This window comes from Fistularia commersonii, chromosome 12 (assembly GCF_037954325.1).
Source record: "Fistularia commersonii isolate RoL2024-O1a breed Wild chromosome 12, RoL_Fcom_v1.0, whole genome shotgun sequence".
NCBI lineage: Eukaryota > Metazoa > Chordata > Actinopteri > Syngnathiformes > Fistulariidae > Fistularia > Fistularia commersonii.
The window spans coordinates 11,256,537-11,276,007 of NC_141295.1; the positions used below are offsets into that span (position 1 = coordinate 11,256,537).

Here is a 19,471-nt window from a genome sequence, read left to right on the forward strand (position 1 = left end):
TCAAAATGACTAGGGCTTCCTCAATGTGTGTGTGTTTTGTCCCCTCACCCATAGGCACGTCCTCAAGATGAACGCAGGGGCTTGGCCACAAGCAGCCTTCATCCAGGGAAATGAGAGCGCCGTGGAAAAAGATTCCTCCAAATCTGCACTTTTCTACCTCTTCCAGGAAGTTTCTAAATTGGCACCGCCTGTCCACAACGGTTTCTGCGGTGCAAATTCTCTGTCGCTGTGGCTTAACGACGCCTCAAGGCAAGATCCCTTTGCAGATAAGAAGAAAGAGGCGCATGTGGATTTGACACAAACACCTAATACTTCCTGCCAATGCGGTCTGTCAAATCCGTCGTCTCGTCTCGCCTTTGCAGCCTCGCGGCCAAAATGCCACAGTCCCTGGAGAGTACTCAGTCTGATCAACCTGCAGTGTGAAAGACTCATGCATCCAAGAGATGTAGAGGAACCAGACACGGGATCGTGTTGCCTGTCAACAGCACTGGGAACAGATGCTATCGATGTGGGAGTCGAAGGTGGCTGTGATAGGGACGAAAGCATCCGGCCACCCTCTAGTCTTTTCAGTGAACAACACAACCTCTCCCCCCGGGTCGGTCCTGTGGCAGATGAGGGAGAGGGCCACAGTGGCAGAGACGATGACACACCACAAAGGTGCTTATTTCATTGTCACCTTCAACCACAGGTGACCAAGGAATTGGACACAGTTACGCAAGAGCTGCTGGAGGAATCCAGTCAAAGAGAAAAAACAGAGGTCAAAGTTGATCTGTCTCGAATACACATCCCTGCCCTGTCCCTTGGAACACAACTGACATCAGTTTCAAATGAAGATGCTGCTGGGGTTCAATCAAAGGCAGTGATTGCACTGGATATTAACGCAAACCTTGTTCAACTGGCACCCTCGGGCTCCAAATTGCGCTCCTCACAGTTCACCTTACCCTCTACTGGCATTGAAAGAACCTCAGTCCCCTTCTTAAAACAAGAGACTCTCATATCCTCCAACACAGGAAGCACAGTTTACCCACTTGAGGAAACCTCCACTCCAGTTGCACACCTGAACTCTCCAAGCTGTTGTGGGGATACCAACCGCTCGCAATCTGTAACAAAACCACAACCAAGATTCACACAAAACACAGAAAGTGCAGGTTCGCAGGCTCATCCGTGTGCCTCCAGCTCTAAGTGGAAGACCAAAACTCGTAGGAAGCAACCAAACCCCAGCCGGAGCGCTGATATTCAAGATCCACACTTCCAGGGAGTGACCTTCAGGATGGAAACGGAGTTGGACGAGAGTAGAGACCAATGTCGACTCCTGATAACTTCAAAGTACAGGTGATGACCGTCAGCCGGGGGTCTGCAGGGATCACATTTCCTGTAAATACGCATTGGTAATTACAAAGTAGTGATTTTTGTCTGTCATGCAAAAATAAAGTTTGCTGTATGTGTTTACATCACAGTAAGGAGCTCTGCAAGACTGTGAGGAAATCCAGGTTGAGGACACGAGAATCCCAGAGATCCTTCAAAGTTAGCAGCTCAGATGAGGAAAGTGACCCAGCAAACATGGCTTCAAGTTTGTAACAGTCTATCTACACTTTGCAAGACAGTCTCTGTTTATGGTGATATTGTTGCTGTTTATTCGAACAACAAATTACTTTTAAGGTTAATCATTAAGTAAATAGAAACACTTTCCTTTTTAAAGCACTCTTCAGCAAAAATATTATCCACATGATGTCTGTAGGCAGCATATTCTGCAGTAGAGGGCGCCCCCTCATCTAAGCGTCTGCCTTTGCCTTTGAAAGACAAGAGGTTCATACGAGTGATGAGGGGATGTGTTAATTAAACATCTAGGGACCAGGAAGGATCTCACACTTTCTTTAGTGGTACATGAATAAAATGCAAGAGGGAAGTGGTGATCAAGCTTTTTCTGCACACATCAACATCAAGATTTCATTCTGAATGAGTTGCAAAAGTCGCCTTATAGGAATTATAATCTCTGCTAACATTACATTTTCTTTTACCTCTCATTCGGACATGAATAGGATGAAATACATATGTAATGAATGACAGTTGAGGAAAGCGTAGATGGTGGTTAAAGTATCCCGTTATAAATCTTTGCAACATGTTGACGTTTTTCTTGTCACCAGAGGGCAAAGTCTGTGCCTCATGTTGCACAAAGAAGACCCCGATGTGGAGAGATGCAGAGGATGGAACCCCACTCTGTAACGCATGTGGAATAAGGTAGGCGACACTTGTGGCTGCTAAAACCATTGGGGAGACTCTGTGCAAAGGCCGAACTACTGGCTGTACAGCAGGTATCTCGAGGACCTCGACATTGAAAGGAATTTTGGCTTAACTTCTAAGCAAATACACACGTGTTTTCATTTGACACTTAAACATGCAATTATTTAATATTATTAACTGTAAAAATGTGACTGGAGAAAATACAAGTGATATCTACATTGAATCATTTAAATATCAGTCTAATCTGAAAAACAAACTTCCTGTCCAAGCCTTTTGAAATGTTTTCGCAGCATTTCACAATTAACGATGGCCTGAAGTCTCTGCTAACTAAATAAATGTTAATGTCAGCCAACAGGAATAAATTTTTTTTTTTTTTAAGGTTGGAAGGTTATTTCTGAGGTGTTTTTATGTATTGAATTAGTATAACAGTTATATAAAATTACTATGGTATGTGAATGTTTGAAGAGATGTTGAATCACCACCATATGCTCTGTGTTGACTTTCCAGGTATAAGAAGTACAGAGTGCGCTGTGTCCACTGCTGGCATATTCCAAGGAAAGAGAGCAACTCTAACTCGTGCTGCCTCAAGTGTGGAAACTCTGTGCGGTAGACTTCTGCTCAGCAGAAACACACCACCTAGGGGAAACATTTACAGGCATAAAGTGTTTTTATTTCCACGCGGACCTCAAAAAATGCATTTGGATGTAACAGTTCAAAATGCGGCACTCACATTCCGCAGTCGTACAGCTCACTGCAGATTTGAACGCAGAAATTAAGGCTTTACACCATCATCGGTTTCTCCCCTCTTCACATGACATTTAAACGTTAGCAAGCTGAACCTGGTTCCCCTCATGGTTTGGTTACAACTATATCTGTTTTAAGTTTGGAGAAAATCTAAAGATGCTGGCTAAGTTGGATCCTGTAGGATCACCTGTTAGGAAGAGACTGTTGAACCTCAGTGGTAGGTTATGTGTTGTTGCACATCCCCCCCCCCACTATCTAAATAGTATGTGTTTGTGTAAAATGGTCAACAAGGCCAGACAGCTGCAATATAAGTTATTTCAGGAGTAGAAAACGCAACCTGAGCCCAGAGCTCTGTTCACTTGTTAACTGCAACGCCATGTCCGGCCGACTTTCACAGTAAGACTATCTTCTTTGTTGAGAAGAAAAGTGCTTAGTTGCACAAGTTAAATTGAGTTTGTTTGTGTTTGTCACTGTGTGTTTTATTTTTGACGCATGTTTTGTGTGTGTGTGTGTGGGGAGGGTTGTTGGTTTTGGACAGCTTTATATTGTTTCTTGTTAAAGGGGTGTACAGAATTCCTTTTTGTGTGAATAAATAAAAATAGAGTGAGCATGTAGCAGGTCTGGTCTATTAAAGTCAGTCCAGTAAAACACTCTTCAAAGGAAAAAAACTCAGTAAGGACAAACATGGGATTAAGATTCTAATTCAAATGCAATTATTGTTAAAGAACACACTGAACTATATGTAGAGGTTTTCTTCATCCTGTCAGAGTGCAGTGGGTGGCCTCACCCCGACCCACACAGCGCATCTATTATTTCAAAACCTATTCTGTTGAGAGAGACTTCTCTGTCCGGCTGCCAACGCCAAAGGAAGTACACCTCCCCTGAGAGGAGAGCCCATAACCCAGCTGCTTCATGGTCGTTCGATGGTCGTCTTTTTTTTGAGTGTTAACCTGTTTTGTCATCTTAAAACGAACTAGCCCATTGTCAGTGATAGTACATATTGTCCAGAGTTTACTCAAAAACAAATCTTATTTCTGCATACCTGCCATCAACACCTACCTCCCTTTTAAAAGCACAAAACAAGAAAACTGCTTTTCAAACTTCCAAAAATAGCTGTTCAGTAAATAAAAACAGCACTTTCAAAAATCCGTTCAAACTCTCATAACAAAGCAGGCCTTCTTTACAATGAACAGCAGTTGAAAAGTTTTTGGCCTTGCACAAGATTTCCAGTTCCGCACATCAGCGATTTTTTTTTTTTTTTTTTTTTTTTGGGTGCTGTATTGAGTGTTTTCTTAATATTTTCTATTGCAGCCTATTCGGTAAATACACCACATCTAAATTCAGCGTATCAGTGAATCCTTCACTGTGGGCTCCTTATATTTTGAGCCTTTGCAGCCCTGCAGCATCACAGCGGTGTGTGTGTGTGTGTGTGTGTGTGTGTGTGTGTGTGTGTGTGTGTGTGTGTGTGTGTGTGTGTGTGTGTGTGTGTGTGTGTGTGTGTGTGTGTGTGTGTGTGTGTGTGTGTGTGTGCGCGCGCGCGCGCTCCCAGTAGGAGGAGGCTTCTCAACAGGCTGCTATAAAATCTCAGATGCTGCATGTTTCCTTTTTTTTCTCCCGTGGATGAAAGAGGAGACGCGGCTGCGCTGGCTGCTCTGTCCCCCTGCGCAGGCAGCCTTTCGGCCGCCGGACAGTCTTGAGGACCAAGGCTATTTTTTTTCCCACGGCGGGACCCATGGAGGAAACTATCTTCGATGGAGGCCGCACCACCGACCTGAAGCGAAGCGCGTCACGGGAGCGCGGTGCTGCCGCCCGGCCCCGCGACGCCCCGGGCGGGAGGACCACCTCGGTGAAACCGCCGTACTCCTACATCGCCCTCATCACCATGGCGATCCTCCAGAGCCCGAAGAAGAGACTCACCCTCAGCGAGATCTGCGACTTCATTAGCCGGCACTTTGTTTACTATCGGGAAAAGTTCCCCGCCTGGCAGAACTCCATCCGCCACAACTTGTCCCTGAACGACTGCTTCGTCAAAACGCCCCGGGAGCCCGGGAACCCCGGGAAGGGCAACTACTGGACGCTGGATCCCATGTCGGCCGATATGTTCGAGAACGGGAGCTTCCTCCGGCGCCGGAAGCGCTTCAAGCGGCAGCACCTCCACCTGAGGGCGGCGAGGGACGCCAGGGCAAACGAGTCCCCCCTCACTTCCGGCGCGCAGGTACCCGGATTGCACCGTCTTCCTGCCGCGGGGAGCAGATGCGACCCCGTCGCAAGACACGTCACGCCAGCGCTCTCGTCGCTGCTCTTCAACTTCAAAAACCCGCAGCCGCGCGTCGAGGCGGGGGACCCGGGGCCCGCCGTCGGGTCACGGGGCCCCCGCTTCCTGTCCCCGGCCTCTTTTCCCGGGATGTTTCCGAGTTACCTGGCGGCCCAGCTGCCCAGGTTCTACTGGGACCACCTGCACTTCCTGTAGTCCGCGGAAAACGGAAGTGAAGCAGCATCCTTTCTCTTCGGAACTGTGCTTGAAAGTATTGCAATTTTTTTTAACTTAACCTGCGTAAACAGAGTTTTGTAATACTTTAATCCGATTTTTGTTTTGTTTCTCAAAACGGATATTTTCTTATATTTGGATTAAAAACCCTATGAAGAAACTTCGTTTGTGGAGTTTTAAATAAAACCAAGCCACACATTAAATTGTTTTTTTTTTTTTGTGGCATTTTTTTAAAAGATCTAAACCTAAGTCAAATAAAAATTACTTCATAATATGCCTTACATATTTACCATGAGGAGAAAATTCAAATGGCAACTTCTATAAAAGATGGCTTAAAGAAGTAACATGTCTGAAAGTCACTACTAGATACCAATTCCTGATACATTAATGCATATCTGCAGGAAGTGGCACCGCCCAAAAAATTAAACATACTGTCTTTTGAAAGAAAGAACAAATATATATATATATATATATATATATATATATATATATATTTTTTTTTTTTTACAGATCATTAGTTAAAATTAAATAGTGAATGAGAATATTGGATGAAAGAGGCCTTGATGTTCTCGGTGTGTGTGTGTGAATTCAGCGAGTGTCACGTGACCACGGACAGGTTTTTCTTCAGTGTCAACATGGAATGTCACATCTGGGCTTTCAGGTATACAAACCCCACTCCAGCTGTGTTTTTCCTATATGCTGAACTTGCCGTGCACGTGAGAGGTTTGAGTGCTACACCTGGAGTGATGCTCACACCGCTAGAAAGTATTTACCGATACTTTAAGAGCAAAATACTACATCTTTCTTTTTTTCTGAGTAAGTTATGAGGTTAGTTTAGCCATCGGATAATGAAACATCTGGTGTTTGTTTGTGCGGCAAGTCTTATTTCTGAGATTGACGACGGCGTGTAGGAGATTAAGAGAGAGCAAATCCTGGGGGATGTAAAAAACTCTAAAAGTCCCACAATCACCTAATTATTCCATTCACAGTCACGTTCTATGATTGTAAATCTGTCGGTGTTTCTGTTACTCTTGCATGTAAAGGATTTTTATTTTAAGCCAGTATTTTGTTGTTCCTGGCAGGACTATAATAGTTCTCCAGTGGGTGGGTGGTTTACGTTCGCTGTTTTTTGATTTAAGACTTACAGGTAAGGTTTCTTATTCAGCTGCTGTTTCACATTTCAAGGGAAGAAGATTCAGCAGGAAATCTTGTTTTCATTCAGCTTAAAATATTCAGCAAGGACCAAGATTAGACTGGATATTTCTTTTGTAAAATGAACTGTTGGAACTGCTGGAAAAGTACTTAAAACAAAAACAGAAGAAAAAATGTTATTTTTATTCTATTTTATTTTACAATATTTTTTTAATTTATTTTCTTGTTATCCTATTTTATTTTAGCTTATCTCACTTTATGTTAGCTTATCTTATTTTACCTTGCTTTATTTCATTTTATTTTACTTTATTCATTTGCTGGAAGTGTAGATTTTCAGTGAGAGAGCAAGCAGTGATATGTTCCATGTCCTTTTTTTTTTTCGAAGACACACACTTCTCCCCTGCCAACATGCAGTTTAGTTTAATTAAGATATCCGTCGCTAAACCAGAGGGTTTAAAATAATAGTCCAAAGCTCAGTGGGTGGAGCTGTGCTCTACCCACTGAGCTGATTTCATTCTAATCCAAACACTGGCGTGTGTAACATTTTCCAGTTTTATGCTTATATCTGTGTATTTTTTCACCGATAGTCGTAACGGCTTCTAATGAATACAGTCAGTCTCAAGAAAGGCCTCAACGGCTTGTTAATTTCTGGAGAAACAACCTCTGGGAGAAGTGAGTGTAGATACACAGAGGAAATCTCTCAGAGGATTTGGCGTCTGGCGTGACGTCTGAAGTGTGATTTGTTTCAAAGCAGGTCTTCTGCCATCTATAAATGGCCGTCTTCCACCTAAATAACCCCCGAAGGAACGGTTTGCTTTTCCTGGCTTGCATGGTCACATTTGAGTTTATTCAATTTCAGAACACACACACACACACACACACACACACACACACACACACACACACACACACACACACACACACACACACACACACACACACACACACACACACACACACACACACACACACACACACACACACACACACGCGGTCCTGTTCTTTTCATTGCAAAATAACTTCATATATTGCTGAAGTGTGGCCCATTAAAACCGGTGAAGTGTGAGCCAAAGCCTGTGAGCCTGATAGTCCCACTGTATTTCATGCAAGGCAAAAGTTTGATGGAGTGTGTATGAGAGCGGAATTGGGGTCCTTCTTGAATCCCACCCAAGACCCCCCGGAATAGGCAGACGTCTTTAGAACATGCAGAGAAACAGTTGATTTAAACTGAGACAAACGGCAGCACTCGCTTTTAGTGTTCTGGATTAAAAAGGACGGGGGCTTTGAAGGGAAAATATGAGCAGTGCTGAGATGACTGATCAGGACTTTCTTTTTTTCCCAATTTATTTACTATTAGCAATCAATCAGGCACCTCTGAGCGCAAATACTGGATAAGAATATTATAGATTTCTAAGCGAACCAGGGCGTTGGATTAACAGAAGTTGGTGAATTGTCAGGGGGAAAAAAAACTAAGTACAGGGCATTTACTGACCCTGAGGCGGAAAGTTTTGCAGGTACCGATGTCATATATGTTGTAAATATCACAGGCTTTCTGCACTTCCAAGCGGAGGAACGGAATGCCACAGCTGAGATGAACAGCGTGAGATTTCCTCCAAAACAGAAAAAGAGGGGGAGTGCAGCAATGGATTACGTGAGGAGGGAAGACTGACTGAAGCTGAGTGTCTCAACGTTTTATTGTGATTCGTTTCAGTAACCGTGCACTTTCATCTCATTTGTCAGATGAATGAGCGTCCTTGCTGACGATCACAAACCGTCACATAAACTCTTTTTTTTTCCTTCCCCCAAACATTGTGAAATGTGAGCAGGACAAATGCAGAGACTTTTTTAAGCGCTCTTTACCCCAAAAGTGAGCCGGCTTGGACTCAGACGACCCGGGGTGATGATGTCATGGGCCTTTGTCAGACCCTGAACTCTTTGTTGGCTCATCAAGGCGTTTAGTGGGTGAGGGTTCAAGTTGTAGCCTCTGAAAATAACAGAAGCCTTAAAGGGTATTATGGTAAAATATGTCCAATATAGGCACTATTGGAGGTTACTCAAACAGACTAGGCTTGCCTTTAGCTTCCATAGGCTTACTCTGCTGAGGGAGATCCCATGATACACTTCTCTCACTATCCTATCCTATCTGCACTCATGTCCCGTTATCAATGCATGATGATACCCTCATCCACTGCAGGAGTCCTGCCAGGACTGCTTATATGAATATTTAAGCTATTAATGTATCATTTCACCTATAAGACGTTACTGTTAGCGCCATTGTCATCATTAGTATACCCCCTCTGTTTTTCTTTACCACTCTTGCTTTCGATCTCGCTCGGTCTCTTTTGGCAACCGGTCAAGGCAGAAGGCCACACACATTGAGCTCATTGAGTTTTTCCCTTGCCACTGTCACGAAGCTCTTGCTCTTCTGGGAATGTTGGGTTTCTGTAGATAATTTCAAAGAGCGTGGTCCAGACCTGTTCTACACAAAAAGTGTCATCACACAACCACGTTGCGATTCAGCGCCAAACAAGTCCCTTGATCCGTGGACACACTCCATGACCGCCCAACATCTGCGTGGTGTTAAAATCAGGAACAACGGAAATCAGGTGTATCGAATATATCATATAGGCTGTAGATTAAGTTGCGATTATTCATGAAACAGTTAAATCATAACATCTGGAGGTCTAACAATGGATTAATAACGTGTGGTTTCAATGGAGGAGTTCCCCTTCCAAATCCGACTAAGCACGCAAAAGTTGGGATTTTCTTAAGGCTATTGCAGCAGCTGATTTACAAGACTTTGAAACGAATATTTCAACGCATAATAGCCGCACAAATGCAAATACAATTCTCACAAGGAAGCAGAGCCGGAAAGATGCAGACCATTTCCATGCCACCGTATTTCTACGTTTTATAGAAACATGCAGATAAATTGATAAGCACAAAACACTATGGCAACTGAATTGAAAAGAATAAATATTTTACTTTTAATTAGAAAATCTCCCCATACATATAAAAAAGTCCTCCTCAAGCCTTTTATGTTGTTGAATTTGGTTTGTCCATTTCACCCCATCAAAATACATGTGCTGTTAGGAATATGTATATGAGGCTCTTAATTATGAAGGACATTTAAGTTAACCTTCTCCAGGCAGATGTTGCAGATTTGCGACAGCCAAATATCAGATTTTTCCTGCAACTACAACTTAATTTGAGCCTGAGAGGGTTAATGATCATTTGCGGTCACAGTTGTAGAGGAACTATTATTTACATATGCAAATGGACAGAACACTATAATTGTCAGGTTATGAGGGCGGCTTTTACCTGAAAATGATTATTATTTCTTCCCTTAAATATCACAATCTCAGAGGTCCGTCATTTTGTGTGCTACGTCATGCCATGAAGGCCAGGAATGAGGCTCTGTTTTTGGCCACGGGTTGCCTCAGGAGTCGGCCCACGCTGGTCTGAAGCTCCAGGTTCCCCTCGGATAACACGAAGCACAGGGATGAGTTTATGAGTTCAGCTAGGAGTTCCAGGCCCTCTCCCTGAAATGACCGAACCCCATAGAATGCATTCTTTAGGGCTTATCATGGCAAAGAGTTGATATATTTATATTTACAGGAATGCAAAATGAAATAAAATTAGACTAATTTCCTGTGCAAATCAGTAATTCGGTGTAGTTTCTTAATGTAGCAAATCAGTCGTGTTTGTCTGTAGTGATGTCGCAGCACCATGAAAGCCAAGTTGTCCATTCTACAACACCACTTGTTACAGATCTTACGACGTAATAATTTTGGAATAGGCTTATGTTTTCTCAAAATTAACATTAAGCAAGTTAAGATTAGCGTGAATGTTTTTTTTTCCTGTGACAACTGCTCATAAAAGCGCGTGTCTGGTATGACAACGTTTAAAAAGTACAACGTCTGCGATTTTACTGCTTCCAGGACTGATTATGTAATACGGTTCTTTTTGTTTTGTGTTTTTAGTCTTTTCTAAAACCCCGTAACTGTTTCCACAGTTTTCGTCATGAAAGCTGGGAAAATGTCTCTTCGCTTACCCGGTCGAGCCCAAGGTCTCAGGAGTGGTTTTATTACAACGCAGCTGTTGAAGAATGACTATTTGACAGTGTATTTGTTTGTTTTATATAAAATATCCGAACACACATCTTGAACAGAAATGCTTGCAAACAAGTTTCTAAGAGGGAGGAACAGCTTCTTGCTTTTTTTCTATGTAATGCCCCAGATATGCACAGGCTTGATCATTGCGTTTACAGCGTTTTTTTGCAGTTAACGTGCAGTTACTGGTAAGAACCTCCATCACATGCTACTCCAGGCTGAATATTCCATTTAATCAGATCCAGGGGCCAAGCGATATGTTACAAAAAGACAAAAAGAACCGCTTTGGTTGGATGCATTCAGCCGTGTACAGGCTGATGAATGTGGGAAATGTAATAGCAAGGGGAAACGTGCAAATGAGTACGAGCATTATAAAATGAATAAATAAAAAAGAAATCCATTTGAAAATAATCCGTATCTATTTTTTTTCTATAATTTTCACAAAGAGAACAGAATATTATTGCATTTGAGTAATTGGTTTATTTCTTTATTTACTCTGGTCAAATTCCAACCTCAACAGATGGAGGTCCTGCGCGGACCGCGGAGCAGAACCAGACAACACGGTGCTGTGAACTGCGCCCGGTGCCACCCCGAAGCCTGTAAATTTCACAAATATCCCCCCTCCTTTCCTCTCCTCCTCCCATTTCCTGGCTTCTCCTCCTTCCAAACCACCTCCTGCCTCCAGTGCTCATAAAAAGTGGACCTGACAGGTGCTGGAGACTCAAGCCAGGGGTACGAAGAGAAGAGAGGGGCTGCGGGATCATTAATGGTTTCTGGGTTGATAATTCCTTCATTAGTCTTGGATCAAACACGCATATGTTTTAGACTCTTTTCAAATATACATATATATATATATATTTATATCCACATCTGTGTGCACACTGATTGTAGCTGAATTCATATGGCTGGTCTAAGCTGGATTTACAGAATAAAACTCAGGCACTTTAGTCAGCAGACTTGCGCAGCCTTGGGAGGGTGTTTTAGTTTGGAGACGGGAGATGTATACCTTAGGGTGGGGGTCAAAGAAGCCTTGTAAGTTCAGCAGAACGAGATCTCAACTTTGCCGGAGTGGCCAACCCTGGCCGTGAGATGTTGGGAGGAGCGCGGGGATAACAGGGATGTTTTTATTCTTGTTGTGTTGACAAAGTTTCCATTTAAGCGAAATGCGCGCAGCAAAAGAAGACCACCCCGCTCAACTCGATGACTGTAAAAGCCAGCTACCTCTGCAGGCACAACATTGCGAACAAAAGACAAAGTCCAAGTTTCCTCCATTACCGGCGGATCGGATCTCTGAGCCATCCCTGAACCGATTGGAGGATTTCTACTCGCCATGAGCTAAGATTAAGAAACAGAGCGACCACCAACAGTTGAATCCTAGACCGTCCTGCACACATGCTACCACACAATACTACGCTAGTTCAGTAACCCTGACCAGCTACTGTCCATATTTATGCATTATTTAATGTCCATTTAAACTGTATATTTGTATAACATGACTAATCTGTACAGTTCATAGTACCTGACCTTTTTTTTTTTTTTTTTAAATATTTGCACAATATACCAAAGAAATACTGTTAATTTATTTATTATATCTACACCTGCTGTTTTTTTGTACTTCGGGTTAGATGCTAAATTGCAATTTGTTGCCAAGTGCTCGATCACGTGTAATGGCAATAAAGTTGGATCTAATCTTATCTAACCCAAGAACCGCACAGCTGCAGCAGTTTTTCCCATCATGTGGCGTCTCAGCTCACATATCTTCATTTTCACCCCCATCTTTTAAGTCAGGGGTTCAACTCACAATATCTGGAAAATATCAATGATTTTTATTGTTAACAATCCAGGCGCAATGAACTTTGTAAAATTCAAACATGGGTTGAAAATATCAAGAAGTCATTCCTCGTCACTTTTCTGCAGATTTAATAATAATCTATCCTTATTAATCCCCGCGGGGAAATTCATTCTCTGCAATTAACCCATGCCGTCCACCAGCGTCAGAGGAGCAGTGTCTTGCTCAACAATACCTTCACACACTAGGACGAGCCGGTAATCAAACCAGGAATGTTCGGTTCCAACGACTATTGCTCTACCTCCTTTGCCATGCCGCCCAAAAATGATTTGAAATGTTTTGAAATCTTGCGGAGTCAAAGTATTTCTTTGCATCTATTAAACTTCAGATACTTGGAATTTTTGTCAACTGTCTCCAAAAAATGTCTCTCAATTTGAATTTACAGGCCTCGAACCAGCTCATTTTACACCCGAGTCATCTGCTTTATGCATTTTTAATACGAAACGAATTTGTGACGAACTGTGCGGTGCCCTTTTCAATCTGAAGGTTGGCGGTTTGAACCCTGGCTCTCCCTGTCTGCATCACATAAACACGCCAAACAAGCCTGGAAACTATCCTGCGTCACTGGACGAGAGGCGGGGTTCATCTTGGATCGGTGGCTGGTCGATCTGAATTCAACAAACACCCAGCCGTCCTGATCCTGTCATTCGCAGGTCTCCAATGTGTCTCCAATTTAGGGTCTCCAATTAACCTGCTGCATGTTTTTGGACCATTATCTGAGAAATAAACTAATATCGAAAATGGTGTCCGTGGCCCCAAATTAATGAATAGCTGCATGTTGTGTTTTGTTTAATTCTGTAGACAGGGAGTTAATTAAATAAAAAAAAGAACTTGCTATTCAAGTAAACACTGCTTAATGAGTCTGGCAAATTGAGTTTTCCAGATAAAAATAAATATCTTTACCCAGTCTTATCTTTCCTCCATCACCCTGATAGCAGGACTGTGGTTATCCCCCACCCACGGCTCTCTGATTGTTATATTTATTCTCAGCTCTGTTCGGGAAATTGGTGACTGAACCAAAGGTCAATATTGGATAAATGTCACAATCTGTGAACAATTGCGGAAAAAAAAAAAATCACCCACACATGCTCGCCGGTCCCTGAGACGCACACTCACGCAGCAGACGGTCTCACCGAGGATCAGCCCTGTCAGCAGCCACACAATGCTAACATTCATTTCAAATAAACACGAGGATGGCAAAGGAGGGGACGATGCTGGCGTGCAGGGGAGCGCAGAGACAACGAGGCCGGGCATGTGGTTAGCAGATTCGGGGATTCGCCAGGATAGAAATGCAAACTTTCCTGCGCTTGGAAAAGAGGGCGTGGACGGCAATCCGTTTCAATTTCAGACAGCAAGAAAAGGCGAGCTTGTGCGTTTTGTGAGCGCTGATGGACGGCTCATGGTAGAGAGGAGAGCCGTCAGATAAACAAAGTAAAATGGTTGGAAAACAGGAAGTGAAGGTAAAGCTGGAAGAGCTCCCCTCCAAACCCTGGATACCGAAGGTCCTGTACACAACATTCACATTATTACACACATAAAGTCACACACGTGTTCATACAGAGGCCTGAACACACACCCCGGGCCCACACACTCACACACAAACTCCAAACATCTGTAAGTTGTTCGCACAGTCATATTGCTTGTGTGCGATCCAAGCGATCCAAGTCATTACATGAGATAACAACATGCTTTTCTTTTTTTTTTTTCTTCTTTTCCTTAAGAAATCTAAACATTTTCCGGCGTATTATTACCGCGGCGTGTGAGAAAGCAACATTGCGACGCTTTCAACATCAGCGGCACCTAATAACCGGAGCATCAACAGAAATAACTTTTATTAGTTCCAGGTAATGCACTTTGCAGGATAAGCTCAGCGAGAGTGAACGTGGATCAGGGGTGTGTGTGTGAGCATGTGTGTGTTTTCCTTGCTCGCTGACTTCACTTGCTGGCGCAGAGGGGGGGAGGCGAGGTCAGAGAAGCCGGAGGGGGGGTTAGAAAGATCAGGTAACAGCCTCTCATAAGACGAAGGCCAAAGCTTTACAGCACACAGGACCTCAAAACAGTGCGGACAGGAGTGGGAATATATATATTTATGAAGCTTTTATCGATTTTGCACAGCGCAACAAAGTGCATCTTTAAATTTAATGGTCTTTTGATGGTCCCACACGGGAGAGATGCTACGTCTCTGCAATAACTCCACTCATCTCCTCGACTGACAACGTCAACAGACCGAGGAAGCCCAGAGGACACATGGTACATTGACTTTTCGCGAGGAAAAGCCCAGACTGGGAATAATGGAGAAAAACAATACTTGTATATTCATTCACTCGTTCTCTAAAAGTACTTGCACTCAAGGTCGGGGGCAGGGGGGGTGGAGCTACCCCCCCTGTCATTGCGAGATTGGTGGGGTTTACACTTGACCAGTTGCCAGTCAATCACAGAACCACATATAGAGACATTCAACCATTCATTCACTCACTCACTGGTCATATAAAGACATACAACCAGGCACTCAATCATCCATATGTTAAAAATTCACTGTCCCATTCACATGTCACACAGAGACATACAGCAATTCACCCTCTCATTCATATATATATATAGACATACGATCATTCACTCTCATTTATACATCATATAAATCAATATAATACAATTCATTCACACATCACACAGCGACATACATTCACTCTTTCATTAACCCTATAATAGATATAAAGCGATTCACCGTCACATTCACACATCACATAGAAACATGCAACAATTCACTCTCATTCACATCATATACTACTTTTTTTACACGCTTTGAACACTGCGGCTTAAACAATGACGCTGGGAATTTATCGATTTTTTTTTGGGCTAACAAATGTCATGTCACCAAAATATTTAGCCTCGTCAAATCGGACCAATGAAATTTTCCGTAAATACAGCAGAACACACGTGTGTGGTTTAACGGAGGAGAGACTGAGGAATCGTCTGGCGGAGGAATTCTGAGGCTGTTTACACTGAAGACACTGAAGAAGATGAATTTAGTGGTTTTAGTGTGCAGGATAAAGATGAAGATAGTCATCAATGCCTTTTCCTGGTAGGCTAGTGTATTTTTTATTTTTTTAACCAGATGTGTTACAGGTAGTGTTCAGAAAAGCATAAATGGTACATACTCAGTGAAAAAAGTAAATAAATAATCTGTCTGTGTAACATCTTTCTGTGTAAATATCTCATGTTACAAATGGAATCTTGCAGCTTGGGGGCCTATATTTACACATTTTTTTATGTCTTTTCAAATTTAGTAGGTGCGCTTAATAGTCTGAGAATGACAGTACAACAATTCATTCACTCACTCACTCACATGTTATAAACATACAACAATTCACCCTGTCATTCACGTATATAGACATCGATCATTCCCTCTCTCATTTATACATTATATAGAGAAATAAAACTGCACTGTCTCTTTCATACAACACATATAGCCATACAGCAGTTCACTCTCTCATTCACATACCATATTGAGACATACATTAACTCTCTCATTCACACATTATAAATATACAACAATTCACCGTCTCATAGAGACATACAACAACTCATCCTCTCATTCACACATGTAGGTCATTTAATTTCTCCAGTGAACCTTCTGCATGTTTTTGGACTGTGGGAGGAGCACGGAGGAAACCCAAGCAGAGGGAGAACATGCAAACTCCACATAGAAAGGCTTCTTGTCGGAATTGAACCAGGGGCCTTCTTGCCGTGGGGAAGAAGTGCCAACCGCTGCGTTGCCATAATACTTGCATAGTCCTTTTGACCCTTGCACTGCATTTTCATCGCTGGCATTGTTTTGAAAATCAAAAGAAGCCAAATACCAACGGCTAATCAGAAGCAGAGAATCATCTGCCGGCTGTGAGTCGCCGGTTTTCGGTTCCGGACAAACAGCTACTGTCTGCGTGTGAAAGCAGGGACAGCTGGCCAGAGTCAGGAAAATCCAAGAATTGATTTGCTCCTCCGTTCTGAGGGGATAGAGTCTAAAGACGGAGCTTGAGAAAGGTCAGAATCACCGTGGCTGCCATGATTATTCGCCCCTTTGGGTTATGATCTAACAGCTGCACGAGATGTGGTATTTGAGAGCGGCACGTCGACTAGAAGCGCCATGGCGAAGGAAGTGCGTGGATTAAAAAAAAAAAAACATGAACAACTGTTACATCATATGTCTCAGTGACAATTTTTTTTTTTTCGCAAAGTTTGCTTTTTTTGACATTTGTACGATGGCAATTGTATCCGTGTGTGGCCGGGAAGGACCAGCAACCGCGGATTAAACACGCCATCAAAGAGAGTTTACAGTAAATAGACGCTCCGGCGTGTGTGGTCTCACAGTGATGGCAAGCGTCTTTATTTATACGCAATGAAAATGTCATTATTTTAATTCCTACTCCCGTTATTTGGTTAAAGGAGCATCCTTTAAATATGACAAAACTAACCTTGCAAGTTCCCTGAGACCGATTTCTTCCCCTTCTTATGGCTGAAAGGCCACATGAAGGTTATAAGTCCTTTTTTTAAAAAAAAAAAGTTTATCTCTGAGGCATCATTATCATTTCCAGTTGCTTTAAAATGGGCTGTTTGTTCCTCTACGAACAAACCTACGTCGTTACCACTCGTAAAAAATGTTCCTCAAACACCACACACTGGACAGAACAGCGTTCATCACTGTTTATAGTGTATTAAAGCCCTCTGCAGAGGTTGCTAAGAGTGCGCGCGCACACCCACACACACACACACACACACACACTCCTGTGTATATAATCAAAAGTCAAGGCTACACATGAAACAACTCTGGGGAGAAATGCAGAAAAGAGAAAAGAGGAGAGGCAGCCTGGAGGATTTTTTTTTTTTTAGACACAATGCATCTAGTTGTCGCTGACCTGCGTCCCAGAGTCCTCTCCATTTCATGAACCACCTCTCTCTCCGTTTCAAACCACATCTGGCAGACAGATGTCCATCTCTCCTCCACCCCCCCCCCACTTCTGTCTTTTCCCTTCAGGCTGGCTTGGTGTTAATCCCTCGCTCCTCCACCTGGCCCGGACCACCCACAAAGCCAGTGCGGCGGTGGCGGCGGCGGCGGCAGCGGCGGCGGCAGCAGGGGCGGTGGCGGCCCACCAGCAGCGAGCGAGGCCTGTATCCCGCGACGTCAAGCGAGAAGCACGAGTGCTCACCTCAACACAGAGGCCCCAAATAAACAAATACCCATGGCAAAGTTGAATGCCAAACATCGCTTCTCTTCGACAGCAGAAATGTACATTTCTGAAGCACACCTGGCGTCCAGCGACGGAAGAAGATGTAAATATCCGGCAGCAGTTGGAGACCAAGAGGCATTGACCTCCCCCCTCCCCCCGCGGAGGTCAACTTGCAATACTTCTCAACTCTGCTGAGAGAGAGAAATGAAAAAAAGTCCCCAAATTTTAATAATATTTTACTTCCTCATGAGACGAAGAGACGCCAAAACAAACAGAAAGGCGCACGAATAAAGACAGAAATAGTCTCGTTGCACTTGGAAGCTGCGATATAACGACATATGTTTCCATCTAGTGGTCAAATCCCTAAAATACAGATGGAATAGTTTGCGAGTGTGAGAATCTATTTATAAGATAAGAAGTCGGCTCCTTTTTTTTGTCATTAAATCGCCGCGATACAGTGATAATAAAACATCACATGACAATATTTGTCTGATTGGATCATTTTTTTTGTGTGATATCAAACGGTAAAAGTGGCAAAGTGGGTATCAAAAGAGAAAAAGCATCTATTTCCTTCCTGGTGACCTTCGCTGAGGTGACCTTGACCTAGAAAGGACCCGAGAAGGCCAGCAGGCCCAATTAGACCAGAGTTTAAAACTTTTTGCAGCATCTTTAACGAAAGGATGTTTCGAAAAGGACAATTAAACAAATATATAGATTTATAAATATATTTAATTATTAAAATGATTGTTTTCATTAAATTTCCGGAACCTTAAATAAGTTTGTTTGAAATGATCATATTAAATACATTATTTAATTCAAATAAACACTTCCAGAAACTGGTGTTAAATCTTTTGTTTCCTTTTGGTATTAGATTATTATAACACACACACACACACACACACACACACACACACACACACACACACACACACACACTCAGCATCTTATGATCGTATGATCGCTGACTTTCTTTACAATGTTTTCTGAACAGATATACAAAACTATACAAATGAAATAAACTAATAAATAAATTATTCTTTAATTCCACCCACTTTTGAGTACGCACACACACGTGGACACACACGCGCGCGCACACACACACGCACACACACACACACACACACACACACACACATTTTCTTTGTATGACTGCTAACTTTCTGCACCTTTTCTTTTACAAATACCTCCTTAGTTTCACCAACATTCAAGAAGAGAACCACACACACACACACACACACACAGAGACACACACACACACACACACACACACACACACGCATATTCACACTGTACACACTACAAAAGCACTTCAAACGTTCATCCAAAACAAAGATTCAGCATCTAGAGTGAGAAATATCCCTACAGGAACTCATATATTTTGAATTAGTGCTGAATAGTGCGGCGGGGAGTGGAAAAAAAATGATGTGGTGTTTCCTATTATTGCAGTGTGGGGGTCGAGTCCCTCCGCCGCGGCGTGAACGGGCCAGTGGAACTTGGACGAGGCCACGCTGATGATGAGAAATATGAGAGACGATGACACCATATGCTTTTTTGTTCCACACGATGTCATCACGACCCGAACGTAGGCCCGCGCACACACACACACACTCACTCATACACACAAGTCGAAAAAAAAAACGATACATCTACAGATACAAAT

The 19,471-nt window shown here is 42.9% G+C and overlaps 2 protein-coding genes across 2 annotated transcripts; both read left to right on the plus strand.

The window, feature by feature from the left end:
* The first annotated feature begins 66 nt into the window (after positions 1 to 66).
* zglp1 (zinc finger GATA like protein 1) lies at positions 67 to 3,589 on the plus strand. The gene is made up of 5 exons (XM_086156178.1): positions 67 to 595; positions 689 to 1,332; positions 1,458 to 1,570; positions 2,145 to 2,238; positions 2,749 to 3,589. The coding sequence occupies exons 1-5, from the start codon at positions 68 to 70 to the stop codon at positions 2,849 to 2,851; spliced, it is 1,482 nt and encodes a 493-aa protein (XP_086012304.1). The 5' UTR covers position 67; the 3' UTR covers positions 2,852 to 3,589.
* A 647-nt stretch (positions 3,590 to 4,236) lies between these two features.
* On the plus strand, positions 4,237 to 5,669 carry LOC147228805 (forkhead box protein D3-like). The gene has a single exon (XM_086157045.1). The coding sequence runs from the start codon at positions 4,718 to 4,720 to the stop codon at positions 5,453 to 5,455; it is 738 nt and encodes a 245-aa protein (XP_086013171.1). The 5' UTR covers positions 4,237 to 4,717; the 3' UTR covers positions 5,456 to 5,669.
* The last annotated feature ends 13,802 nt before the right edge of the window (positions 5,670 to 19,471 follow it).

Coding starts and splice junctions, on each gene's coding strand:
- zglp1 (XM_086156178.1), top strand. CDS start 68: ATGAACGCAGGGGCTTGGCCACAAGCAGCCTTCATCCAGGGAAATGAG. Junction 596..688: donor AACACAACCTCTCCCCCCGG/GTCGGTCCTGTG, acceptor CTTCAACCACAG/GTGACCAAGGAATTGGACAC. Junction 2,239..2,748: donor TGTAACGCATGTGGAATAAG/GTAGGCGACACT, acceptor TTGACTTTCCAG/GTATAAGAAGTACAGAGTGC.
- LOC147228805 (XM_086157045.1), top strand. CDS start 4,718: ATGGAGGAAACTATCTTCGATGGAGGCCGCACCACCGACCTGAAGCGA.